At 35.3% G+C, this 23,906-nt stretch overlaps 3 protein-coding genes across 5 annotated transcripts in view; 1 reads left to right on the top strand and 2 right to left on the bottom strand.

Moving 5' to 3' along the window:
- LOC113498795 (RNA-binding protein 26) overlaps nt 1-1,643 on the bottom strand; it is a 45,185-nt gene extending 43,542 nt beyond the window's left edge. Inside the window, exon 1 of the mRNA XM_026878940.1 lies at nt 1,341-1,643. Within this exon, the coding sequence (XP_026734741.1) occupies nt 1,341-1,399 (59 nt within the window). The 5' untranslated portion in view covers nt 1,400-1,643. The remainder of the gene's footprint in view (nt 1-1,340) is intronic.
- Nucleotides 1,644-1,812: 169 nt separating this feature from the next.
- LOC113498495 lies at nt 1,813-4,365 on the bottom strand. The gene is made up of 2 exons (XM_026878505.1): nt 3,512-4,365; nt 1,813-3,379 (listed from the first exon to the last, which is right to left on the bottom strand). Exons 1-2 carry the CDS (start codon nt 3,902-3,904, stop codon nt 3,356-3,358), a joined length of 417 nt encoding a protein of 138 aa, XP_026734306.1. The 5' UTR covers nt 3,905-4,365; the 3' UTR covers nt 1,813-3,355.
- Nucleotides 4,366-7,640: 3,275 nt separating this feature from the next.
- The window catches only part of LOC113498903 (acetyl-CoA carboxylase), an 88,605-nt gene continuing 72,339 nt past the window's right edge, over nt 7,641-23,906 (top strand). For 2 of the 3 annotated variants that reach the window (XM_026879099.1, XM_026879097.1), the window contains exons 1-3: nt 7,641-8,003; nt 22,069-22,163; nt 22,545-22,714. In XM_026879099.1, coding sequence (XP_026734900.1) covers nt 7,928-8,003; nt 22,069-22,163; nt 22,545-22,714 — 341 coding nt within the window. In that variant the 5' untranslated portion in view covers nt 7,641-7,927. Of the gene's footprint in view, nt 8,004-15,114; nt 15,444-22,068; nt 22,164-22,544; nt 22,715-23,906 lie in introns of those variants that run through there. The other variant, XM_026879098.1, reaches the window with a different exon arrangement.

Genomic DNA, 23,906 nt, shown 5'->3' with positions numbered 1-23,906 from the left:
TTTCCACTATTATTGTACTCTTGTCTTGTACATTAATTGTAATTTACTTATAAGGTGGAAAATATTGTGACAATTATTTTGTAACCATCAATATATATTTGACTAGCTGTTGCCTGTGACTTCGTTCCCGTGGGTAGAAGTTATAGCCATCTTCGCTCCTATTAGTCGCAGCGTAATGGTTTATAGCCTAAAGCCTTCCTCGATAAATGGTCTATTCAACACAAAAAGAATTTTTCAATTTGGACCAGTAGTTCCTGAGATTAGCGCGTTCAAACAAACAAACAAACTCTTCAGCTTTGTATATTAGTATAGATATAGATTAGTTCAGTGATGATATCGCCCACTTTTTAAATAGAGATTCTGCTGTTTCTTTAAGTAGGCAGCACCTTTTTACATGACTTCTGTTGTTTGTTTAGAATCTAGACATAATACACCTAAAAAGAGTACTAAAAAACAAAAACAATAATTGGCATTGCTACTGGCTGAGCGTGTACCCAAAAGGCTGGCAGCATTGCCACATTATTGTAAATGTTTTAATAAAAGAATTTGTTAATGTATTTCTTTAGTAATGTGTGTACATAGTAAAGTATGTAATTATTATAATGCACATATGGTTGAAATGCTGAAATATGAACTATCTTTTAACTTAAGCAAAAAAGACATAGCCTAACTGTGATAAGGTTATGATACTTAGTATGTCATTATTTAAACTATTTTGTCCATCTGAGACTCAGATTGCAAAAACGGTGTACCTTTCGAAGTATACATCATAAATTGTGATAAGAGTATAAGCACGTAATGTAGTAAATAATTGTTTGTGATAAGTAATTTTGAAGCGATTATTTTTATAGTAATTTGAATATTGTGCGATGTAATACACAGGTACATGAGTTATTACACGCATTCTACATACTTAAAGCTTTTTAATGCACAATAAATTCTCTTATCAGTTTGGATTTCGATATCTAAGTTTTAGATCCTGCGTAAGTAAGTATTACAGGTCCTACCAGAATATTTCGTATATGGTAGGTTACTATCTTAGAAACAAGTCATCGAGTTTTAGCCTGAACAAAGCGCAAAAGTCTATTTGACTAACAAATTAGTTAAATGTGTGAAATCATGAAAATAAACTCGCATGTGAATGTTTTAATGTTAGCAATGTCATTCGAAATCAAGTCAGTGAAATTTGATACTTAGTCAGAAAATAATTACTTAAAATTCTAGATCAACTTAGACGAATTATAAGTAGGTTTTACTGAAATTAATTACAACAATTCGCGAATTTTAACAAAATGAACGCGAATATGAAAATAATAAAATATGGCAGCGGATGTACTCACAGGGGTTCCAATATGGAGGTCAACCACGACTTGAAAGCGTCAGGATTTTCAATAAACATCTCGTTGCAACAATTGTATCGTCCAAAGATGACAATCCATCCACAATGCACTTATTTAAATTGAAAAACTACAATTTAAACGAAAGCAAAATAATTAAATGTCTTGAAAATAAACGTCCTTCACGTTGTAGTGTACACTTCACTTTTATGTAACTTTTTTATGAATGTGAATGAAATGTCTACAAGGATGTCGAGTTATTCTGCCTAGTCAGTGTTGCCATAGAAAAAATATTGAAGCATACGTAATTGTTAGTGGCATTTCGAATAATGTAACACTTATATTGGTTCACTTCAAATTGAATATGAATACGACTTCAGAAAAAATATACTATAACAGTTATAATGTTGAAAAAAATCCCACGCTAGAGAACAACATTTTCGTTTTCAAAAATGCAAATATGAATCGGGTACAGTATGCCATTAGTTTCATTTGTGTTATCAGAGCTATCATAATAAATTTTCCATTCTTATCTTGCAAATTATCTTAAACATGGCTATAATAAGAAAAACAAATTTTAGGTTTCCTGGTATTCTCACATCTCTACCGATTTAGAAACCAGGTATTTTGATCGTCAACTTAAAAGTAAAATGACATTCTTTTGAAACCTGAACCTGATATTAAATGAAAATAATTATTTAATATAAACGTGTTTTTAGAACATTGTTAAGAGTATAGTTACATCAGGAAAGTTTAGTTAAGTTTTAGTTTTTAAGGTAGCGTTAAGGTACGACCCATCGAGTCGCGTGATCCCATTTTTTAAATTTCCATGACTCGAAAAATTGCTGCTTCATGCAGTCGCTGACTCGCTGTGTTGCTGATGTCCTAACCTCGTTCGTACCCTGTGCCAGTTATACATGTGAAAGAAATAAGCGCCTTTATTGATTGATTCCATTATTTACAGGAGTTAAATTATAAGTTGCAGCACTACACTTATGTAGACTTGTCTCACCTCTCACCCTCAACCTTTTCAGCTTTGTCACTACATAATAATACGAAGGTGACCATTTCAAGACGCGAGAAATTTAAAATGAGGTCACGTGACCAGATGTGTCGTTGCAAACGAGCTCCGAGCGACTACATGAGGCCGCACCTTTACGGGGGCTGGACTTCTTAAACAAAAACTTAGTTTAGTAATATAAATAAATACACGACACAGACTCTGAAACGGTACAAATACGAGAATGCCAGGAATTGTTTTTATTAACATTGCCTTCAACGGAGTGTCTGTCAAAGATTTTGCCGCTTTTTTATTCTAACGATCATTACGATCAACGAAACTGCGCGATATATGAAACATTTTCTTGCCTCGCAAGATGACATTGAAAACAAGCAATTACATAAGAATGTAATAATTTTTAACTTCGGCGTAAGATGCATGTTTCATACAGTTTACGGTGAAGACTGGGTTCCTAGTACGGCTAGTACCTATATCAGATTTTTCAACCACTTGTTAAAAAGGTTTCTCAATTAGTCTAAATTAGGGAGCGGATATATTATAATTGTTATTATGTTTTAATTTAACGTTGATTATCAGTCATTTGGTCCTATAAAACTTGCAACAAGGATCAGGAGTTTTTATTTGAAGTCAGTTAGTAGGCTGTAGGTATGCTTTTGTTGTTAAAAAAATATGTTTATTATAAACTTGTTACGTAAGTAAAAAATTACAGAATTGAAAACGACGTTCTTTCATCCTATCGGATACTCTACTTATACCTAAAAAACTTGTAAACAACAAGTTGCTCGGGCGCTGGGTGATGTTCTAAAACTAACTGGCTCCTCGGTTTGGGCTCTAGCGGCCTCGTGAGTTGATCTTGAGGGACCCGCTAGTCGGAATCTTGATCTTCATGAATTTCTACGAATACGGATCCAAGCATATAGCGCCGGCAGCATTCATTCCGCTTCAAAATATCTCTTGTAATAGTTTCTCATGTTTATACTTAAGCTGGTTGGTTTTTCTAGTTTATATTATGTTTTTCTTCCTATTTTAAATTTCACGTCTATGTTAATGTAATTGGTGTCTCTATCGTTTTAACATAAATAAATAAATCGTAAAAAAAAAAAATCTGCTTCAGACTGTCTAGCGCTAAATACACGTATTCATTTATATGTACCTTTTTTTGCATTGTGGAAGCTCCAACTATTGATATTGTATTTGTCCGCATTCGCCTTGTGTAGCCTGGCACGTGGCGTTCCACTGAATCGTCTTCCGGCTGATTAATCATAGCCTGAAGTCTGTTCTGCAGCTCTCTCTGCCGGCGTACCACTAGTTTCGCGTCTGATCTCGGCGAGGGTGTGCCGGCGATGATTTTTCGGAGCCATTCTAGTGCGAACTCATCTTCGCAACACATCTCGATGACTCCTTTATTCATCAAAGTCTTCTTCCTGAAATTAGGGGTCCGCACTTTTGAATCTTTGGAGAAGATTGTTTCGTCGTACGCTCTTTCGACTTTCCTCTTGATTACCATCGACTGTTTTTTCGTGAGATCGTAGAATGGTTCTAGCATTATGAAGACACGCAAATCGTAGTTCTCGACAGCGTTGGTAGAAGCCTCCGGTCCGCCATGCTTCTTGGCATGTTTTCCCCCAACCGGTGCGAGATCATCATTGGGTCTTTGGCGCGTGTCCTTACTTGCACGTTTTTGCGGAGAACAAGCCACTTCTTTTATTTTAGGTATTGTTGAGCTCCTCTCCGACAAATGGAGAGTTTTATAAGAGGATTTTAACCGCTCTATACAAATCGTTTGACCTTCCTCACCAGCTACTACTTTGGCGTATGGAGTTTTTTACATGTTCATTTTTAAGAGATCAGGGTAATCATCGCTTGGAAAAAATTATGCGATGTGCTCTTTGTTAGCCCAAATTGCTAGCCGGCGCCTGAAAAAAAATGTTTTTTTTAAAGGGTAGTTCGTAAACAATCAATAAATCATCTTTATTTGTGAAAATAGGTTACAAGTAGTCTAGTCAGAAGCTTGAAAAGTCTGAAAACCAGTTTAACCAAGGGTTATCGTGTTGCCCAGGTAACTTGGCTGAGGAGGTCAGATAGGCAGTCGCTCCTTGTAAAACACTGGTACTGGAACTAAGAAATTCAACAAACTCGTTTCCTTCATTAAGCTCTAGACAGATGGACCGCATTTTAACTGCAATCCAATTGCAAATTATACTTGACTGCAATAGGACTGCAAACCAAACGTGTAGTCCGATCGCAGTTCAGTAGCAGTAGGCGTACAATCAGCGGTCCGTCTGTCGGAATTTATGACTAAGGCTGACGACGACGACCTTAGAGAATTCTAGAAACAGAGACATGTTATGCATTACCCATTTTTAAATAGATAAAAAAATATCATCGTCATCGATCTAGCCTTTCCCCAACTACGTCGGGGTCGGCTTCCAGTCTAACCGGTTTCAGCTAAGTACCAGTGTTTTACAAGGAGCGACTGCCTACCTGACCTCCTCAACCCAGTTACCTGGACAACTACAATAAATTAATACAACTGTTCTGTTAAATATAAAAAAAACGTGAGAATAAAGGGCATTTTGTCAATGGCTGTGTTCAAATCTCTCTGTTTCTTCTTTTCTCTCTCTCTAACTTCTGAATTTATTTTGTTGTAGAATGTAAAAACATTACCTTTAATGAAACACGGATACCTAAAAAATATACAAACATTAAATATTTGATCGACACACTCATTCCGCTCAACAATTATCAATAATTTTGTCAGTTTTCGTAAAATGCTCGATTTAGATGCATTTTAAGTCATTAACATATAATTTAATGTAATATTCCACAACTTTCACACAACGTCATCTTGTCTCAATCTAAGCAAAGCTTATAATATGAGTATTAGACAACTGATAAACATACTTATATATTTCTAAATACATACATTCTATAGATAAATTACACCCAGACTCAGAATGAATGATCGTGTTCATCAAACAAACATTTGCTCTGGGTGGGAAACGAATCCAAGACCTCCGATATAGCAGTCAGGGTCACTAACCACTAGACCAAAAACTATAATATAATAGTTGCCAGTCGCGCACAAAGAGGTTTAATTTATCTATAAATAATATCTATACTAATATATAAACCTGAAGAGTTTGTTTGTTTGTTTGTTTGAACGCGCTAATCTCAGGAACTACTGGTCCAAATTGAAAAATTATTTTTGTGTTGAGTAGACAATTATTCGAGGAAGGCTTTAGGCTATAAACCATCACGCTGCGACTAATAGGAGCGAAGATACAATGGAAAATGTGAAAAAAAACAGAACGGGTATAAATCATAACTTACATCTTCTTCTACCCACGGGAACGAAGTCGCGGGCAACAGCTAGTATAACTATAAAATCGTAGATGTTGTCAGAGAGGGGAATTAAAAAAATATTCGAGAATATAAATCTTGGTGTATTTTTATACAAACACATTTAATAAATATAGGTACTACTGATTTATTTTACTAATAAATTATCGATACTGCTAATGCAAATAGTTTCCGATAATCATTGGCATCAGCATCCTAGCCTTCTCCCAACTATGTTGGGGTCGGCTTCCAGTCTAACCGGATTCAGCTAAGTACCAGTGTTTTACAAGGAGCGACTAAATATCTGACCTCCTCAACCCAGTAACCTGGGCAACACGATACCCCTTAGTTAGACTGGTTGTCAGACTTTCAAGCTTCTGACTACCTGTAACGACGGGCAAAGATGTCTGAATAACAGAACGCACTAATCTCAGAAAATACTGGTTCAAATTGTTTTTGTGTTTAATAGACCATTCATCGAGGAAGGTTTTAGGCTATATACCATCACGCTGCGACTAATAGGACCGAAGATACAATAGAAAATGTGGTAAAAACAGGGCAGGTATAAATCATAATTTATATCTTCTAACCACGCGGACGAAGTCGCGGGCAACAGCTAGTATTTAAATATTAGTTTTTGAAGTTAAAAATGTCAAATCGTTATCGATCGAAAATCACGTGTAGACCTTACAAATAGAAACGTTTTCTTTCCTTTACAAACGTGAAGACAATGTGATTTTCATTATGTAAATAAATGGTTTCGTAGTGATGTGCTATAACTTTACAAAAATATCGATTAATATTTATCGAGTTACACTTGTTCAGACACCCAGAATCAGAACCAGCAGCAGGGGTATTTGACTAACAAAAATCCCTCAATAGTCCGTCAGAATACGTATATTAAATGATACAACGGTTTACTCACGCGTATTTGTCGGGATTGCCCGACTAGTTTCGGACCCAACCGGAGTCATGAGATGACGCGGCGGGATCGCGTGTCAAACTCCGGTTGGGTCTGACTGAAACTAGTCGGGCTATGAATCGTTCTCACGATAGTTACTATCAAAATGAATACGTATATTTCATTTTATCAAATAGTTAAAAAAATTAAAAATAAAACGCTGTTTTACAAGATACAATAGTTAAGCTATGCACAAGTTGATCGGTCACTGGTTAAGCTACGCTTGACACGGTCGGTCCGTATCGTGTTGCCCAGGTTGAAGAGGTCAGATAGGTAGTCGCTCCTTGTAAAACACTGGTACTTAGCTGCATTCGGTTGGACTGTAAGACGACCCCAACTAACTGGAAAAAGGTTATGATAATGATGTTACAGTGGACGGTCTTTTATAAAAATCATTTCGCTTTATGCTTAGTAAGTTTATTTCGAGAAACTATACAGACGAATGAAATGTTACATTTACACATGTTTTTAGGGTTCCATAACTAAATAATTAAAACAGACACATATTACTAATACTCCGCTGGCTGACCCACTGCAGCTACCGAGTTGTATTTCTGCCGCTATTATAAAAATAAATAAAAATGGGTGAAGTCTTGCATAATATTTTTTTTCTTTAAACTTTTTTTCACTGAACCCTTAATACCACCAGTCCAACTCGCACTTGACCGGTTTTATTTAACAAGCGTCTTACAAACCTAAACTTAAGTAATACACGTTCAGCAATAAATATCTTCACAAAATGTCTTTACATTACAACTGAACTCCAAAACACGGCAAAACGATCGATTAAACATGTGGAAAAACCTCATTAATCGATAACATGGACGTGACATCCCTAACTCTAAAAGTAGACCCGATACGCATCTAAGTTCATGGATCATACGATAAAAATAAAAGTAAAAACAGCGCTGAAGCGCTTCACAAATACAAGCACACTAAACGCACTAAAACACAAGGTTATAAAGCCGCTTTATTTCAGTGTCACATACATTTGTGGCGACACAACACGCTGTGTAGGTTACGTCGTACAAAAATACATGTAACAACCAATTAAACGCTTTGTAAATATAATTAAGTGTTTGTGAAGATTATCGCGTTAATTATTATGCGTTAAATAATTTATGAGCGGCCACCGCAGTTTGAGGTTAGTTGCCGATCGGGTTCGGTTGACAGATGTCATTCGTTGGCACCTTGGCGGGATTTTTTGATTTAGCTCGTTGCAGTGAGTGAAGCAGTGATGTGATAACTTTATATTTTATTTATTATATGTTGACGTTTATTTTATTCGTTATTGTTCTCGTTTTTGTTTTATTTAAGTTTTTTGGGGAAGCACAGGAATTAGGTGAGTAGTTTTTATTTGAAAGTGTTGTTAGTCCTTAATTTTTTTTGTTTTTTTTTTTTCGTGTGAAGTTTAAAAATTAAAGTGCCCTTACTGCGGATATACAAGGTCATTTGAAATAATCATCAGATCAATATTATTAACATAAAATTAGCATTATTTATGATTAAAAAAAAATTGTTATGTTTTTTTGTATATCTTAAACCTGTTACAAAACTGATTAGTGTATCGTAAACATAGTTTTTGATTACTGCTATCTTATCGATATAAACTTTGAAAATAGATAATTTCTTTGATTGTATCTGAAAAGTTTCAATATGGACAAAAGGTTTGTTACAATATAAAATGTATTTTTATTTTTTTGCTTTTTAAGATAAGAAAAAAATTTAGTTGGTTCTAGGTACATTCGTACATCCGATTTTTTCCAGTTTCACGTAAAATATTAATGTGATTATCATGAAATCGTTTGTCGTTCGATCGTTGTGCATTTTTTTCTTATTTAATTAGATACCTATAATACCATGTGTACTTCCCACTGCTGGGCACAGACCTCTTTTCTTAATGGAAAGGTCAGTTAAGTCACTAAAGTCACATACTTAAGCAAATCAATATTATTCTTTTTTAATTTTAATGGGTAACCTTTTTTTAACTACATTTAGTTTTCCGTTTTCATCGTCATATTCGTGATATTTTGATCTTTTACTTATCGTACGGTTGATGTAAAAACTGGTGTCAGAGTTTAAGCTCTATCATCATCCTAGCCTTTTCCTAACTATGTTGGGGTCGGCTTCTAGTCTAACCGGATTCAGCTAAGTACCAATGTTTTACAAGGAGCGACTGCCTATCAGACCTCCTCAACCCAGTCACCTCGGCAACACGACTTTTAGAGACTGCAAACAACTTTCTTTGTGACACGATTAATTTCTTTTAAAAGCGACTTAAGGAATTTAATCCCATGTCGTTGAATCCCATCACATGCACAGAGACACCCAGATTCACGACAAGCATTCGTGGATCACACAAATTGTCTTACGTGGTGACCTCACTCGGCTATCCGTGCAGGTTTAAAATCCTTACATACTTCCACCCTGAAGAAGGCAACGGGTTGTGCCGAAGCATAACAGGCTAAAACCACAGCACTGGAAAACTGATTTATTCCCTATAATCGGGGGCTAAAAGAAATCGCTTACTAAGACCACCAGATAATCTTCTTAAAACCCTATTATAACCTCTGAAAGTAATATTATTGTAATTGTGAAAGCGGGACAGAGCACTACAAGATAGAGCGCCATCTCTCTTACGCAAACAATAAATATAGAGTAATATTCCTCTAAGGCTAGCTGTTGCCCGCGGACCCGCCCGCTACTAATTGAAAATGATACCACGGGAACATAAAATCGAGATAAATCTATCTTGGTTTTAAACTATCTTTGTGCCAAAATTCGTCTAAATCAGTTCGTTGGTTTTTGCGTTACAGACGAACAATCACCCATACATACAAACTTTCGCCTTAATAATATAAGTAGGACGTAGTACGCCTTTAGGTTAGAAAAGTTTTGCAAAAATACTATAAAATGATTGCAGTACGATTTCAAACGAAAAAAAAACACGTGGTTTGAAATAAATAGTATCTATTCACTATAATTATGCGTAGAACGTATGACGCAGGCCAAATGGGTAATATTCAAATGAACGATGAAAAGTTAAAGAGCAAGAACGGTATTTAAATACAACTATTATATGCAAAACAGTTAATATTGTTGCCAGTTCAATAACATAATTTATTAAAGTCCAAATTTGTTTGGTTTCGAAGTAATTTTAATTGTTTTAAACCCTGGTGCAAAAAGAAATGTGTTTATCCGCCGGTCTGTCTGTATATGGCATCATAGCTCCCGAACGGATTGACCGATTTCAATTTAATTTGTTTTGTATTAAAGGTGAATTATGTACGAGTGTTCGAAGGCATGTTTGATAAAAATCGGTCGAGACTTTTAAAAGTTGTTGGGGTTGAAAGTTTTAGTGTTGGATTTTTTTTTTATCTTTTAATCCTACTCCCGCAGTAAGGAATTTAATCCTTGTATCGCGGGGGGTTTCACAAATATACAAGTCACATGCACAAAGACACCCAGACTCAGGACAAGCATTCATGGATCACACAAATGCTATCGCGTGGATCGAACCAGCGACAAGTTGCGCTCAGTGATTTTGCCGTGATGACCTCAACCACTCGGCTATCAGTATAGTCATTGATTAGTTATTCATTCACGTAGATCTATTTAAATATGGCACAACAAAATGTGTTACGAAAATTATGTAAACACCTAGTCCTAATAAATTTAAATAGATATATGATATACGTAACGCAAATCACGTACGCAAAATGGACTCGAAACTGCGCAAAAATGGAATAATGCTGTTTTCAAGGTTTCTTATAAACTTGGATAGATTTTAGTGGTTGACGTTGAACGTTTTTTCTTGGTAAGACGGGGGAATGCTCATGGATACCCACTCCCTCGGGGGAGGAAATGGCTAGTGTCAGACTGTTACTGACTAAACCTGAACCGCCGTGCTACGTCATCCGCGTTTTTGTGTCGGTGTATGGCAATGCGTTGCAATTTTTCAAAATTTCAAAATTCAGAATTGGGAGAAGAAAATTTAAAATTGGGTTTATGTTGACCTAGCGGTAAGGCCGTTGGACTGTCGAGTAAAAGGTCGTAGGTTTGATTCCCATGTCCACACGTTTGTCTTTTAGTAAGCAATGAAGCCGCGTAGGACAAGCGTTTGTGTGATCCACGAATGCTTGTGTCCTGAGTCTGGGTGTCTTTGTGCATGTGACTTGAATGATTGTAAAACCCCATGCGACTCAAGGATTAGAAAATAAATGAGGGAGTGGCTTTTTTTTTAATAAAAGCATCTTTAATTTATGATTCTTAAAAAAACCATCAAATTCTTTTTCCTTTAGAAAACCACGTAATTTGTGGCACAAATGCAAAATACTGTCCAACGAAGCAGGGCTCTTTATAAAAAGATTGATATAATTGCTCAATAACTTAACTGTCTAAAACTGTAACAATTTTTCCAATCGGACCAGTAGTTTATGAGATAAGCATGTTCAAGCAAACAGACTCTTCAGCTTTATGATAATAGAAAGTAAATTCATCTCAAAAATGCGGTAAGGAGAACATGAAAACTACAATTTTAAAAGTGATTAATTAAAGTGTCTCCTTATACTATGACTAATGATAATCTTTGATTATGTAAATTACGTGTTTTTTTTAACGTAAATAAATTAACACTTCTTTGACCCGTTTGGGGTCGAAACTTTTAGGCCGTGGGGGCCGAGTGCCATAACGCTTATTAAAGATCTAGCAAAGCGTCTTGTTGACACTTCTCGTGACCCAAAGGCTGGCTTTTACCTCGCTCAGAGGATTAGCATTGCCATTCAACGTGGCAATGCTGCCAGCCTTCTGGGCACACTCCCAGCCGGCAGCGATGCCGATGAATATTTTAATGCTTTATTTTAATTATTGTTTTTAAGTACTTATTTCAAGTGCAAATGTATCTAGATTGTAAATTCATTACTAATCATTGTATACAGGGTGTCCAAAAACTCAACGATAATGTGAGACCGGATGAAAGGCCAAGTGATAACAGATCAGGGAAAAAAAAAACTTTCCATTTTTTGAAAAAAGTTTTTTTTTTCATTGCATTAATTTATAGTTGCGATTAATAGCGTTAATGAATATCCCGGAATTAAAAAAATCACAGCGAAATTGGACTTCAAAATACGACGAGGGATGTGGAATTTCAACTTTTTATATGTCTCTTATCGCTGAACTGAGTGATATGGATTTTTTTTTCCCTGATCTGTTATCTCTTGGCCTTTCGTCCGGTCTCAGATTATCGTTGAGTTTTGGGACACCCTGTATATGAGTGTCTAATAAACCAAACTAAAAAACTTCTTATACATTAAAATATGCACAACGGTGGACTTTATGCTTGAGGCATATTACGTATATTTAATAAGTATCGGTAATATTACAAAATTGATTATCCATTCTGAAAGACAAACTCGTCCACTTTTACAAGAAACAAAAGAAAATCCGGTCAAGTGCAAGTTGTACTTGCAACATGAGGATTCCGTACCTAGAAATATATAAGAAAAAGATTTTTTCAATAGCTGGAAACTGCGAAGGAAAAACAACTTGAGTAAATCAGTAAGCATAAGAATTTTTCAAACGTGTGTAGACGTAGAGGCCTACTTCGTTTAAACTCTGACACCAGGGCCCCAATTCTTCTATTTCAAGTTTAATCCAATTGCCATTCATTCATCGGCCATTGTAAAATAGCAGATTCGGGGCCCTGATTGTATTTCAACATACGAAAAATAAAAACGTAGGGTCAAGCTCCACTGAAAGATGCAGAGGTCGAAAGAGCATTGACTGAGCGCTGCCTCAAGACGCTTACGGGCGCTCCGTTGCCTCCAAATGACTGTGAACTCTTCCATAACGAAAATAAGATTCAAAATTATTTGTAACTAGCTCTTGCCAGCAGCACCACTCGCTAAAAATCGTAATGATCCCTTGGGAACTTAAAATCGAGGAAAAACTATCCTATGTGTTAATCTCGGTTATAAACTATCTGACATCTGTATAGCAATGTTTCATCTAAATCCGTTCAGTGGTTTTTGCGTACAAGAGGAACAAACATCCATACATGCAAACTTTCGCGTTTATAATATTGGTAAGATAAAGATGCCATCAGCCGCTGCTTTTCAATGTGAATAGACCCTTACTCCCAATCTTTTCATCTTTCTAATTCATAGCTAAACCAAGGCTAATCCGTTTATTCAATTCAAAGCTTTATTGTAAACATCTTAAAGTACATTTTGACGTATTGTTCGCGACCTACATATGATATAAGATAAGATAAATGTTATCGCTTTCGCAATCAAGGTCTGTCTGTCAATTGATGTACAATAAGAAGCCGTACGAAACCCTTCGGTCGCAGTAATGAAATGAAATTGATTGCTAGTGACCACATACATACAACCTATGACTATATAATATTCCACAACTGTCACACAACGCCATCTAGTCTCAAACTAAGCAAAGCTTGTATTTTAAGTACTAGACAACTGATAAACATTTTTGTATATGTTTAAATTCATACATTATATACATAAACTAGCTGTTACCCGCAACTTCGTCCGCGTCGTTAGAAGATATAAGTTATGATTTATACCTGCCCCGTTTTTTTCACATTTTCCATTGTATCTTCGCTCCTATTAGTCGCAGCGTGATGGTATAATATAGCCTAAAACCTACCTCGATTAATGGTATATTCAATACAAAAATTTTTTTTCAGTTTGAACCAGTATTTCGTGAGAATAGCGCGTTCAAACAAACAAACAAACTTTTCAGCTTTATATATTAGTATAGATAGAAGTATAGATTACACCCAGGCACAAACCAATGATTGTGCTGATCACACACACATTTTTTTGGGTGGGAATTGAACCCACGACCTCCGGTATAGCAACCAGGTTCACTAACCACTAGACCAGCACGCTAGTCAAAATTTACAGGTCTTGCCGTTTGGTATAGAGGTTATTAGTTATTAACATTTGTTAACTGTTCTACCATAAACATAATTTCAACATTGCTATTTGTAATGAGTATTTTAAAGCTAAACAATTTGTATGTCTTGTATTGATTTTTGACCTACTAGCTATACAGCCTACTAGACTGGAAGTTTTAAATGTAACCGTAAATATTAATATATTTAAAACATCTAAAATCCCACGTTTTAAAATGTCACTCCATTCCAATTTTATCAAAATGGGTCCAGCCGTTTTTATTGTTGTAAATGATATTGTCTTGCTAGCTTATCGGGAAGCGCCTCAAAATTGAGTTGCAAAAATCCAATCGGAAAGACAAACAAACAAGAAAGTGAGTGTATAAAAACGTTAGAAAATAAAATTAAATAACAATGAAATTATAATAACGAACGAAAGTAAGCAAAAAATGAATTGGGTACAGTGATTTAAAATCTCGTATGACGTCACTTACTAGTACGCTTTTTACTAGCAAGTGACGTTACTAGCCCCCACTACCAAACTTAAGTGAATTTTGTTTCCTTTACTTTTTAATTATGTGATAAACTGAAAAATACGTATTCAATATGTTTTGGAAATCTGTCTGACGGACTAAACATATTAATGTTATAAGACTAGCTTTTCGCCCGCGTCGAGGTCGGTTATATCGCGTTTCCAAGAGAAATCTTCAAAAGTCCGATATAAAAACTATCCTATGTTCTTTCTCAAGGTCAACTCTATCTCTGTACCAAATTTCATTAAAATCAGTTCAGTGGTTTAGACGTGAAAGCGTAACAGACAGACAGAGTTACTTTCGCATTTATAATATTAGTAGGGATTTAGCGCCTGTTTCACGATCACTGATTATACCCTATCTGGCAGATAACTTGAAGATTTGAAATTGTTTGTATAAAAAAGCAGTCAACATCCTTGCCTTTTTCCAACTATGTTGGGGTCGGCTTCCAGTCTAACAGGATTCAGCTAAGTACCAGTGTTTTACAGAGCGACTGCCTATCTGACCTCCTCAACCCAGTTTACCCTCGGTAACGATAGTCAAAGATGTATGAATAACAGCCGGGACCTACAATTTGACGTGCCTTCCGAAACACGGAGGAACTCGTTATGTTAAAGATGGTCACCTATCTACCAACCAACCGCGTCAAGTAGCTCGACCTGTGATCAAGTCACTTATGCAGTTATAGCTTAGCCACAAGCTACTTTGTGCTGTTTAGGTATGAAAAAAAGTCTGTCAAGGAATTTAACGGGAACCCCGATTCTGCTATTTGGCAATGGCGATTGAATGAATGGCAATTGGATTTAATTTGAAATTATTTCTATTCTCTTAAGCATTTTGAGAATACAATAATTGGAAGTTAATTGTTTTGACCTTTAGTGTACCGTCCCGTACTCAATTTACAATTATTGTGTAGAAAAATGCTTTTTAAGAGGATACGAAAATTTACATTTTAAGCCAAATTTCATTCATTCATTCGTTGTAAACAGCAGAATTGGGGCCCTGGATAGTCAAATACCCTGTAACAAAAGCTCAAATGTCATTCAATGTCAAATAGAAACATCAATTTGACCTTTACTTAACTTATATTTATTATCAATCGTCCGAATTCACCTTCAACACATGCGCTCTCGACAGATGTCAGTGAGTGGCACCCTCCCGACTCTTGAACTATGATAACCGTTACTTGATAACCGATAAAACGTAAAACCGATACCGAGTAAACTCTTCCTCATCACTAGTGCCTTTTTTTTAAATTCACGTGTGATGGGTGTGTTTTTAAGTGTTGCCAGGTGTTTATCTCGATTTGTTTTTCGGTGTGCTGATGAAAGAGGTTGGTCGTTTTTATTTTACTGTACTTTTTGAGTTGTCGTTGCCCAGGGCCCCAAGTCCTCTATTTACAATTGCCGATCAATAAATGGATATTGGATTCAAATGACACTGCTTTAATTCTCCTAAGCATTTTGACAACATTCTATTTGGAAATTATTATGTTGGCAAAATGCTTAGAATAATACCTAAGAAATAGTGCCAATTTAATCCAATTTCCATTCATTCATCGGCAATTGTAAATAACGAAATTGGAGTCTAGCTGTGGAAGCATTCTTCTTCATATATTTCCCGGACAGATTGTTTTTGCATTCGGTCTTATATTGGGAGAATAATAGCTGTGGCACTATGATGAGTAGACCCATTTTGTTAGATACAGCACTTAATATGATGAATTCAATAAGCTGACTTATTATAATAATCTATACTAATATATAAAGCTGAAGAGTTTGTTTAACGCGCTAATCTCAGGAACTACTGGTCCAAATTGAAAAATTCTTGTTGTGTTGAATAGACCATTCATCGAGGAAGGCTTTAGGCTATAAACCATCACGCTGCGACTAATAGGAGCTAAGATACAATGGAAAATGTGAAAAAAACAGGGCAGGTATAAATCATAACTTATATCTTCTATCCACGGGGACGAAGTCGCGGGCAACAGCTAGTATAATAATATAATATAATATAGCAGTATCCGGTTAGACTGGAAGCCTACACCAACATTGTTGGGGAAGGCTAGGATGATGATGATGTCCTTCGCGAGACCGACTCGCAATTGCCTGGATTTTTTCTTCCTATTTATTTCTTTAAGACATATTATGTCGTCATTTTAAAGTCACAGCAAGATTGTTTACCTTAATTTAAGTACCTATACAAACAGGTAAGTATTTAATCCTTGTGTCGCGGTTTCACAAACATTCAAGTCACATGCACAAAGACACCCAGACTCAGGACAAGCATTCGTGGATCACACAAATGCTCCTACGCGGGGATCTATGATACGTTGTGGGCTCGGCGTGGTGACCACTGAGCTATCCGTTTATCTTAATTAGTGTGAGTAAAAGGTATTTATTGATTGGATTCGAGTTACGCCTCTAATTAAGAGAAAGATTATGCATATTTGCTGCTACTGGTATAATATAAATGTAATCTTATTGTCACACCTCTTTACTAGCTGTGCCCCACAGCGTCGCTCGTATATTTTGAGTGTAAATTTCGCGATATTTAAGTAAAGATAAAGGTAAAAAACGGACTTTACTGAAAACTAAGGCAATTAAGGCTCTACTATTTATGCATTTGTCAGTCACCAGACTCTATCTCATGAACCGTTATGACTAATCAGATGAAATGTTCAGATTATTTATTTGTGTTGCAGCTTGGTTATATTGTGAGTTGTTTTTCTTTACTCTATTTGAATAGTATACTCAGTTTCGCGAGTCCTCTTTGACTGATTGTTTTCCCACATGGTTCGATTCCCACTCAGGACAAATGATTGTGTGATGGGCACGATCATTTGTTCGGTGTCTAGGAGTAATTAGAATAGCATAAGTATATTTATCAGTTGTCTAGTATTCATAATACAAGCTTTGCTTTGCTTGACACTAGATGGCGTTTTGTGAAAGTTATGGAATTTTATATGGAGAAAAATATCCCACTTTAGATATTTTTGCCTACTGTTTCGATAACAGTTGACAATCGTTACCAAATAGTCTGACAACCAGTCTAACTAAGAGGTATCGTGTTGCCCAGGTAACTGGGTTGAGGAGGTCAGATAGGCAGCCGCTCCTTGTAAAACACTGGTACTTAGCTGAATCCGGTTAGACTGGAAGCCGACCACGACATAGTTAAGAAAAGTCTACGCAAAAGAATAATTTCCACAGTAAAATGGTATTTAATTTGATCGGGTAGGTAATGGCGTTTCCCGGGAATAGAATTCCATCGATTTTCATTTATTGGAAATTCCACTTTAGCTTTGCATATGACAGAGAAATATACAGAAGGTCAAACTGGAAAAGTATTTGAAACTAGCTGTTGTTAAATAGCTGGGCATCTGCTAGTTTTAAATAGCGAATGATCCCGTGGAAACATAAATTCGGGATAAAACTATCCTAAGTGTTAATCCTGGTTATAAACTATCTGCAAACCCAGTTTCGTCTAAATTCGTTTAGTTATTTTTGCGAGAAAGAGGAACAAACATACATACAAACTTGCGTTTATAATATTAGTAAAATTAGCAGGATATTATTTATAATACAATGCTTGACAATGGCGTTTATAACCGAAATATGAGTTGTTAGTTCAGAAAAAGATTCTTCACTATATTTAGACTGTGAACGAAAATATTTCGATGCCAACGCCATCTATCGAAGTTGCACTGAACTTTTAATTTCATAGCAATGGGCTGTTTAAAACGTTTCGAAAATAATGCAATATTTACAACATAATATGCGGTAACATATTTGCGACAATGTCTTATAGATAATATCGATTGCAAGGTTAAGCAGTGCTAGGCAAGGTCAGTTTAAGATGGGTCACGGTTTTATCTGCTATCTAGATCGCGGTTACCTCTTTCTGTAGAAACTATAAGATTTGTTACACGGCTATTTTCTACGTTATCATATTTTTAAAATGAATACCGTAGTAAGGAGTTCAATCCTTGTGTCGCGGGGGGTTTCACAAACATTCAAGTCACATGCACAAAGACACTCAGACTCAGAACAAGCATTCGTGAATCACTCAACAAAGCAATTACTTAAAACCTGGTCCTGACCGTCAAAGGTCTAGAAATTAATCAGATTTTACCTAATCTCAATTAAAATATAGATGACCACATCCACGGACCGAACGCACCAAGCGTAGCTTAACCTGTGATCAATATGGATGCTTCTGTTACCTACCTAGCTACGAGTACATCAAGCCACCTCATTATATTAATACCAGCCAGTGGCGAAGGCTCCATACAACTCGATTCCTACCGGCTTCCTTTTCGAAATATAGAAAATACTAGTGTCTATTATTTTTCATTATCATTGAAACAAATTAATAATTTACGAAGTTATAGTACTGATATTACCAGCCTATGTCCATCCCACTGCTGGGCACAGGCTTCTTCTCGTATAAGGAAGGTTTAAGCATTGATCACCACGCTAGCTCACTGCGGTCGATTTCAGATTCCAATATTTTCCAGATTTCCTCACGATGTTTTGATACACCGTTTGTCAGTGGTGTCTTAGATGAATTAAGAATGTATTATAATATCATTTTAAGAAAGACACAACTCACATTGGTGCTTCGCCTGCATTGGGATTAAACCTGCACTTACTAACCTTCTGATTCATTTTAATTGTGATTGGAAAATTATGGAGGAATAATGAGTATCGCATTGTTAAAGCGATCTGAAAATGCATAACATTATACATTCTTTAGTCTACAGCGGTGCTTAAGAGAGCAGTAGGTAATGTATATTATTATTCCCTTTATTAAACCACTAGCTGTTGCCCGCGACTTCGTCCGCGTGGTTAGAAGATATAAGTTATGATTTATACCTGCCCTGTTTTTTTCCACATTTTTCATTGTATCTTCGCTCCTATTAGTCGCAGCGTGATGGTTTATAGCCTAAAGCCTTCCTCGATGAATGGTCTATTCAACATAAAAATAATTTTCAATTTGAACCAGTTGTTCCTGAGATTAGTTCGTTCAAACATACAAACAAACAAACTCTTTCAGCTTTATATATTAGTATGCATAAACATACTCATTACATTTTTAAATATAATATATTTAATAATGTATATATAAAATTAGTAGTATCTAGGAACTAAACTAAACTAATATTTTAATGCATATTTTTCTTTTTATATTGATATAGCTTTCAAAATGTATATATTATTATTATGATTTAGGTGTTGACTTGTTTCGTACAAATCAAAATTCACAACACATTGAAACATTTTTTCATAAGACTGACTCCATAAGGGCCTACAATCTAGATATAATAGATCTTTTTTACGTGTTTTATTTGGACTTATTTTTTCATGGAAATAAACAGATTTAAATATTTTTACAACAAAAATATAACCGTAGCAATCGTTGCTTAACCCCTACTTTCATTTTTATTTATAGCTTTTACAGCTGCAATAGAAATGCATCATCTGTAAAAATTTGACTGCCAAGCTATGTTTATGAGATACAGCTTTTTGACGGACAGAGAAAAGAGATTTTCTTTTCATCCCTTTGGGTACAAAACTATAAACCGAAATGAACTTTCTTACATGCAATTATGATAATACAATGATTGGAACGTTCGCCTGAACCCTTGAACTTTTCAAAACCATTTATCTTTATCAAATAAAATTAGAGAAAGGAAAAAAAACTGTGTTATCTTTGAGTGATAAGTATTTATTATTATCTAACTGTGACTGTGTGTGTGTATCAAATTCCCTCTTGCTTCAGAAAGTACGTTAAATTGTGGGTCCCGGCTGTTATTCATACATCTTTGACAGTCGTTACAGGTAGTCAGAAGCTAGGAAGTCTGACAACCAGTCTAACTAAGGGGTATCGTGTTGCCCAGGTTACTGTGTTGAGGAGGTCAGATAGGCAGTCGCTCCTTGTAGAACGTTGGTACTTAGCTGAATACGGTTAGATTGGAAGCCGACCACAACATAGTTGGGAAACAGCTGATGATGTAAGAAACTCCAGTGTCAATTGAGTTTTCATTTATTAAAATAGAAAGAGATAGACTTGTGATACTAATAAAAACAAGGAAAATATTAGAAATAGTCGCTTAGGATTCAGATTAAATTATTTTTAGTTGATTTGACATTAATTAAAACCTTAGTTTACTTATCTAAATTACATGTCTGACAGATGCTTAATCTACACTAATATTATAAAGAGGAATGATTCGTATGTTTGTAATGAATTAAGTAACTAAAAAACTACTGGTCCGATTTCGAAAATTCTTTCACGATTAGAATGCTTAATTATCCCAGATTAACGGCTTACCATACCTATATAATTTTGAAAAACAAAAATAGGGTTCCGCATGAAATCTTAGGAACTACAAGTCCATTAGAAAAATTATGTCTGTGTTAGGTAGTATCTTCATTGAGGAAGGCTACAGGATATATATCTACCATTACGCTATGATGAATAGGAGCAGAGCAGTAATGAAATATCTGATGAATAAGGGCTGGAATCGGGTGGAGTCTAAAAAACGAATCCGTCTCTCAAGATTCCTTATTTATATCTTCGAACCACGCGGACGAAGTCGCGGCCAACATCTAGTTATTTTAATAAAACGAAATCATAATGTTTGCATAGTGTCGTATTTCATACTGAAAAGCTTCAAAATGTAAGGCTGTCCAAATTAGGCTCGTGAAGGATTTGAACCTCCGACCTCCGATGATCAGGCGTTAAACCTGAATATCGACGCTCTCGCCCTCTGAGCTAACGAGACCTGTGAGAGGATATTCGAATTTATCAACCATAAAACTCAAATATCGTCACTACCATTTGAAAATCGACTTTAAGGCTTGAAGGATAAAGTTGCTATTGGAATCTATGTAACGTCTGACTGTGTACCATGAGGTTTGTGAGATTTCGTACACCGTCACGCTACGGTAGGGTAATACTGTAGTACTAAGGTACTACGTGACACATTTTTTGTTCGCGATGGACTACTAAACTTCTAAACCTAATAATTAAATTTAGGACCGATTTTTCAATCATCAGTTAACTTTGATCTGAGGAATAAATATAAATAAATAAATAAATGCGGACAACATCACATACATTGTTCTGAACCCAAAGTAAGTTGCTGAAGCACTTGTGTTATGGAATTCAGATACAACGAAGGTACCATAAACACCCAGACCCGAGACAATGTAGAAATGACAATTTTTACATTGACCCGACCGGGGATCGAACCCGGGACCTCAGAGCTAGCGACACCTTGAAACCGGTGCGTACGCCACTCGACCACGGAGGTCGTCAAAATATGGCCGTTTGACATATTTCCAATACAAAAAGTGTCAAAACGTTAAACATATTCGTCGAATAAAAGTTATCTGGCGATTGAAAAATCGGGTCTTAATCAAATATGCACACCGTGTGCAGTTTTAACCAACTCATAGGATACCTGATATCACAATTTATAATCTCAATATTATTTATTGCAAGTTTATTATCGATATATAGTTCGGTATAAAGTTCGCCGGGTCAGCTAGTATGTAATAAACTGTTAATATTTTGTATATATTTAGTATGTTTTTTTATCTCTCTTTCTCACAGTTTAACCTTTACTTAGTTTGACTACTACTTACTAGATGGCGTTGTTTGAATGTTGTAGAATATTTTTCTAAAACGATGAGTTTTCTCTTTGCCTGTTATTTTTTTGTATGTTCTTTCCCTCTGAACTTCGGACTGGATAAAACAATTTTGTTGATACTTTTTCATTTAATTTGTTGTTTCATTTAAATTGTTTGTCATTAGGTGCCATAAAAATTATGCTTATTATAATTATGTTTAGCTCAGTCTTTAGCTTTTTATTTCTATTTGAAGTTAGTTGTATATTTTTGTTGTTAAAAAATACTTTAAATTATTTATGATGTAATTATTATTGTTTACAGATAATAAGATGTCTGAGCAGCAGGAACAGACCCGCTGTTCGTCCAGTGAAAGTGATAACTTTGAAAAAATCGACTCGGAAGAGGCAAAGGAAAATGTAAGTGGCTTTCAACAAATTTTCTTCAATAATTTCGTGTCCCGCGGTAAATATTCTGATTATAATTGATATCTGTTTCGTTGTTTTACGTACATTCGCATGCATAAAGATTATCAGACTTGGAACAAGCATTCGTAGATCACACGAAACAAAAGTAGGTAGATAATATTTTTTTTCTCAAAATTAAAAAAAATGATACTACTATTTACGATTATTGATGTCAATGCAATTTGGTACATGTAGTAACGCACAATACAGGATTGTTTTGTTAAATAATACTTGATGTTAGGTACCTAAAAGGACCTAGAACTAGACCGTTTTTTTACCTCTTATATTTGTTAAACAAAGTTTTAAATAAAAATATCTTTATTGAACTTTCAGGACGGGAGCCCAAACTTCGTGGTCGGGGAAGAGGTGGAACAAGAGACTCCTGATGAGGGACCAGCTCATGAAGGAAGGGACGCCTTCCCTAATGCACCACCGCCAAATATACGGCGACCGCTGACGGTGGCGCAACAGCTCGCTCTAGCGGAGAAAAGGAGTAAACTAAGGTAAGTAGTTTAGCTATTCGTTTACAGATGGCGCTGTACTTAATGTCTGTCGTTGATGTTTATTTTATGGATGCAAACCTTTATTTTTTCTATAGACGCAAAACTTTATCAAATAAAAAAGTTTTTTTTTAATTAACATTTGATATTTTGATATGATTTGGCGAATTTTGTTTAAATTTGTCTTGTTTTTACATTAAAAATAATTTTGTGTTTGTATTAATGCACTTTTCCATATTATATTATATTTATGCATCACAATACTTACGTCTGATCCAAAAATAATCATTAAGATTGTTAAATAATAACGTGATTCATTCTTTAAAACTTCTTATCTTTAATAACCAAGGTAATCTGAGTATCTTATCATTTTTTTTTAATTGTATGTTCTTCTTTATACATTTGATCTAACTTGTGTCCCACTCGAGTCGGTTTGCAAGTGTTATATCTATGAGAAATTCCGATAGGAGGTACCTTTATCATTTAACACCTAATAATATTTTAATTGAATTAATTCTATAAACAAAACTGGTTCGAAAGAAAAGCATTAAAGGACGTTTGACTTTCCACTTTTCTTTTTGTTTAAAAAAAGTATACCTATTTAAAGTATACAAGCACCTTCATTGAGAACATGCTCCTGTTTTGGAAGTTGGTTAGTCAATGGCGAATCAACTAATAATCTTTTGAATTTTGGAAATTAATTTTCGAAAACAGTACGTAAATGAGGTTTTCTAAGAATGTAAGTTTATAAAATGATATAAATCTCGCTAATTTAGTAAAATACAGGCTATTTTGTAAGAAAGTAAAGATAGTTAGGGAATCATTTTTTTTAGAGTAAACTGTCATAGAGAAACCATGTATTGAGGTGTAAGTCGAATAGTTACATAGTCTTATAAAGTTTAGCAGTGCTCACCGCGGTTGGCGTGCAGTAGGGTGACAATTTGTTAATACGTCTAGAACTACAGTTGTTTTTTGTAGCATCGTTTGAAAACTAACAATATTTATAATTATTAAACCTAAAAAAGCTAGACATTAGGAACCACGATTATTTATACAAAAAACGAGTTCATAAAAATAATTATCGTAAAACGTCAAAATAATACGTCAAATTTCCCGCCAAAAACCCACAATGTTGTAAAAAACCATAATGAATAAAAATGAAGTTATCAAAATGCAATGAGCGTTGTATTACGTC

Source organism: Trichoplusia ni, chromosome 11 (genome assembly GCF_003590095.1).
Source record: "Trichoplusia ni isolate ovarian cell line Hi5 chromosome 11, tn1, whole genome shotgun sequence".
Taxonomy (NCBI): Eukaryota; Metazoa; Arthropoda; class Insecta; order Lepidoptera; family Noctuidae; genus Trichoplusia; species Trichoplusia ni.
The sequence above is the reverse complement of the archived record's forward strand: the minus strand, read 5'-3'. Positions and strand labels throughout refer to the sequence as shown.

Excerpts from the sequence above, each read along its gene's own strand:
- LOC113498495 (XM_026878505.1), bottom strand. The coding sequence starts at position 3,904 with ATGCTAGAACCATTCTACGATCTCACGAAAAAACAGTCGATGGTAATC. Across the intron at positions 3,380-3,511 it reads CTTCCACAATGCAAAAAAAG|GAAGAAAAACATAATATAAA; the intron begins GTACATATAAAT and ends AATTTAAAATAG.